Raw genomic sequence first — 3,774 nt, 5'->3', positions numbered from 1 at the left:
GTCAAAGACCTCGTTGTCTTTCGAAATAATTCTCAGGGGTTGTTTTAGGTTTTTCTCTAAGTTTTTTTAACATAACGATCACCATATTATGTAATAATGTTATGTTGTGTGTGTTGTTTTTGGAGGAGGGAAAGGGGCATGTGGATGTGGATGTGGGGTTGAAATTCATACCTGACAGAAGCCATACACCGTGTTCTTGATTTTTCATGAACTCGTGCATTATTTTAGTTTATTGAAAATGGTCTATGAGGATTGAGACCCAATTCAAAGTTTTGTGGGTTGTGACATAATAATAAAAATAATAATGTAATTGCTGAATCACTTTTGTATTTTTGCATATGGCAAAGGATGGAGAGCATGTAGCGTCCAAGACAAACCAGCTTCCCTAATGTGATTATGACCAAACATGGATTTGATTCATAATATTGTTATCCTAAGGAGTAAGAACAAGTTCAAGGTAAAGACATCACATCATATTGTTTTATTTTGCTATATACTTGAACGGATGAACTTGATATACACACATCATGCATTGGAAAAGTCTAAGGGGCAAGCAACTTTTTTAAATTCTGGCTAACATGTAACCAGCAAGGAAAAATGAGCCATTAGATGAAATCTCACACCAATCTCATACCATTAAAATCATCATTGATGGCTGTTTGTGACTACAAATACCAAAAGTTGCTGGCCCCTAGCACTCCTCGCATGCATTTTACAGCTATATGTTGATTGGAAGAATACTAAGCAATATCTGAACCGTCGGAATCAGTCTCGGTCTCCCTGTTTCCTCGCCATTCCGAACCCATCTTAAATTTGCACACCGGACATGTTCCTCGCTGCCGGAGCCATGGATCAATGCAGTTGGCATGAAACTGAAGAAAGGAAAGTATATCATTGGTGATTCTTATGAGTGAAGCATGGTAGGAGAAGTTGAAGAAAGCAAAATGCAAAATATAGCACAAACCTGATGCAAGCATGGCAGGCTACGGACTAGTTCGCCACGGTTAACTTGGTCCAAGCATATGGTACATGTTAGCTCATCTTCCGGGCCTTGGTTATTTCCCTCGGCTCCTTCGCAGGCTTGCTTATTCTGATCGGAACATATGAGTTAGAAAAACGAACTATAAAGGATAGGATTGGTGGAAGCAATTCATTCCCTCTTGATAGAAAAAAAATCACACTAAAGTATTCTAAAATCTAAAAGCATACTGAAAAAACAATGTCACTATCCATATTTAAGCAGAGAAGAATATATATAGCACATCAAGAAGGAAGCTTTCTAAATCACAAATCAATAGAGGGGGCATCACCATAGGGATAATATTATACATTTGCAGTCTATATGCCATGTATTATTGCCTATGACATTTTACGATCTCAATGTAAAAGACTCACAGATCATGCCTAATTTATAAAGCCAAAGAGAAATTATGTTGGAAGAACAATACCACTCATGTTCATGGCAATGCAAGCCAAAAATACAGAATTCGATGTAAAATATCATTATCTTCCCATATGTAAATTATGTAGTAAGATTCTTGGTATTGATACCAGGCCATAATGGTGCTACTTAGAGGCAATAATATAAATTAAGAACCACTATTAATTCTTGAAACTAACAACGAAGAGTAGAAGCAAGCAATCACATCATTATTACCAATTAACAGCTGCTTCATAACTCAAATGATGATGAACAGAACAGAAGGATAACCAGAGATATCTACCTCAGCAGCACCCGAAGAGGATCCCAACCCTGCTGAGCAATCCCTGTGAGCATTAAAAAATTTGCATCAGTAAATAACTAAATATTTAGCATATCAATTTTAAACTTCAGGAAAAGTCAGATTCAGAAGCATCATGGTGGCATGTTCTTTTCTGCCTGTTTCAAGATTCATAGCCACCTATGATTTAAAAAAAAAAAACAAACATGGTGATCTCAAATTCACCCAAGGGTGAACTGACTTCCAACCCTCTTGAAAATGAATGAAAGTAGAACCCGAAAATTTACACACGTAAAGAAAGTCTTTCACACGCAATAAGAATATTTTAGAAAACCAACACAACCCAGTGAACTCACTTTGTTGGAACTGCAACTTTATAGTTGTGAACAGGTAAGGCGTTTATCTCTTCCTCAGTCATGGAAGTAGTAGTCGAAGCAGTATCAGAGTCAAGAGCTCTCAAAGCATCATAATCTACCCCTCAATGAAATAAAAGGATTATCAATTTTGAATTAAGAAAAGCATATTTGTATAAAGCTGCAAAAAACTACTCCCACTTTTCAAATCCCTTGAACTTTCATCTTAAAAACAAAAAACAAAATGATAAATGTTGAAACACACATTTGAAAGCATAATACCTAGTTCATCGAATTCACGATCAAGTAGTGCAAGCTGAAGCCTAAGCCCCTGCAATTGTCCTCTAGTTGCAATTGCTATGGATGGTGGCACATGAAGCCATAATTCGGTCTGGCTAAGCAATCCAGTTGCTGCTGCTGCATGAGCCCTGGCCTGAGCTTGAAGATGCTGACAAGCTGTGTACATCCTCAAGCTTGTAGCCATCGCAAAAACAGCAAGCACAAGCCATAACTACAAGCATACTTACAGATGGTTATCATATTAATTGATACCAAATCAAAATGCTACAGAAACCTTTTGCTTGCCCACAATAGCTAAATTATTACTTACCATAAAATAATGTGCCATCTGAGGAGAGTTCAGCAGCATGAATAACACAATAACTGAAGGACAAATCAAATACAGGTTAAAAAACTACAATGATGAAGCAGCAAAGCATTAGCTACAACAGTAATTAGATTACCTGTGGTAAGAAAAGCCAGAGAATTGCTACTAATTGGTCGAGCCGGATGAATACGCTGTCAAAAATGAAAGGAAAAACTAGTAGCATGAGAATTAGAGTTGGATGATTCATGTTTGCAATGTGAACTACTTGTTATACAAGCTAGCATGCAAAAACAGCATTGAAGCATACCATTAAGGATCTTTCAGGAACATAATCTGGAAAACCACTTTCAATATCTCCCCTACTCCCTCTGAAAACAAAACTCATAATTGCGAAGAAAAACTTGCAACAATTGCCAGTGGCACTACCTAGCTACCTGCAAATAAAAGTCTTTGGTTCATCACAGCGATTCATGTATGATATATCAAAGGAATAATAAAGCTCCTGCATTGGTCATAGTCATGAAAGGAAAAACTTTTAGCATTAACAGAATTCCAAGCATGAATTTCTGAAGCAACAAAAGAACACAAAGCATTAAGTAAGGTTACAAGAGCAAACTTGACACAACAAACTCTGATTTGCTTATTGATTGATTCATAAAGAGCAAGGAGAATATGCATTAAGATTTTCAAGCACCCAATTCACCAACTAAAACAATTGGGGCCAATGTTTCAAACTTTGGTGACCAAGGGAGCCAAAAAAGACAGAAAAATCGGAAATGGGCAGTGCAGGATCATGTCTACGCAGAAAGGAACCAGACATTATCGAATTATTAGAATATGCCGACAGAGATTAGGAACAAGAAAGAGATTGGAGACACATTGCAGAAATTAATGTTCGAAAGGAAAAAGAAACTTACGAAAAAACAAAGAGAAGCAGTTGAAAGGATGTTCCGTTGCTTTCGGAGGTGACAATGTATTATAATCGTCACTCTCACTCACTCATTCACTCACTCAGTTCAGCTCAAAACTCATCCAAACTACCAACTGAAATTGTTTTCACCTTCTTTTGCTTTTGCTTGTAGATGCAATTTTA

The 3,774-nt window shown here is 37.0% G+C and overlaps 1 protein-coding gene across 5 annotated transcripts; it reads right to left on the bottom strand.

The window, feature by feature from the left end:
* LOC107612940 (E3 ubiquitin-protein ligase SDIR1) lies at positions 283-3,766 on the bottom strand. Of its 5 annotated transcripts, none has more exons than XM_021108572.1 (10): positions 3,599-3,766; positions 2,989-3,183; positions 2,818-2,872; positions 2,685-2,737; positions 2,357-2,585; positions 2,078-2,198; positions 1,725-1,767; positions 965-1,090; positions 713-872; positions 283-534 (listed from the first exon to the last, which is right to left on the bottom strand). In XM_021108572.1, exons 2-9 carry the CDS (start codon positions 3,064-3,066, stop codon positions 741-743), a joined length of 837 nt encoding a protein of 278 aa, XP_020964231.1. In that variant the 5' UTR covers positions 3,067-3,183; positions 3,599-3,766; the 3' UTR covers positions 283-534; positions 713-740. The 5 variants fall into 5 exon arrangements, with proteins under 5 accessions (XP_020964231.1, XP_016170217.1, XP_016170218.1 ...); XM_016314731.2 differs by having other exon boundaries at positions 2,989-3,115; XM_016314732.2 differs by having other exon boundaries at positions 2,078-2,192; positions 2,989-3,115; positions 3,599-3,765.

This window comes from Arachis ipaensis, chromosome B08, assembly GCF_000816755.2.
Source record: "Arachis ipaensis cultivar K30076 chromosome B08, Araip1.1, whole genome shotgun sequence".
NCBI classification, from domain to species: domain Eukaryota; kingdom Viridiplantae; phylum Streptophyta; class Magnoliopsida; order Fabales; family Fabaceae; genus Arachis; species Arachis ipaensis.
Note: the sequence above shows the minus strand (reverse complement) of the source record. Positions and strands in the feature narration are given on the sequence as shown.

What these genes read in the sequence shown, in the direction of transcription:
- LOC107612940 (XM_021108572.1), bottom strand. Translation starts at nt 3,066, where the DNA reads ATGAGTTTTGTTTTCAGAGGGAGTAGGGGAGATATTGAAAGTGGTTTT. An exon ending in TCGTGAATTCGATGAACTAG is followed by an intron (nt 2,199 to 2,356) that starts GTATTATGCTTT and finishes TATTTCATTGAG; the next exon opens with GGGTAGATTATGATGCTTTG. An exon ending in GCCTGCCATGCTTGCATCAG is followed by an intron (nt 873 to 964) that starts GTTTGTGCTATA and finishes TCCTTTCTTCAG; the next exon opens with TTTCATGCCAACTGCATTGA.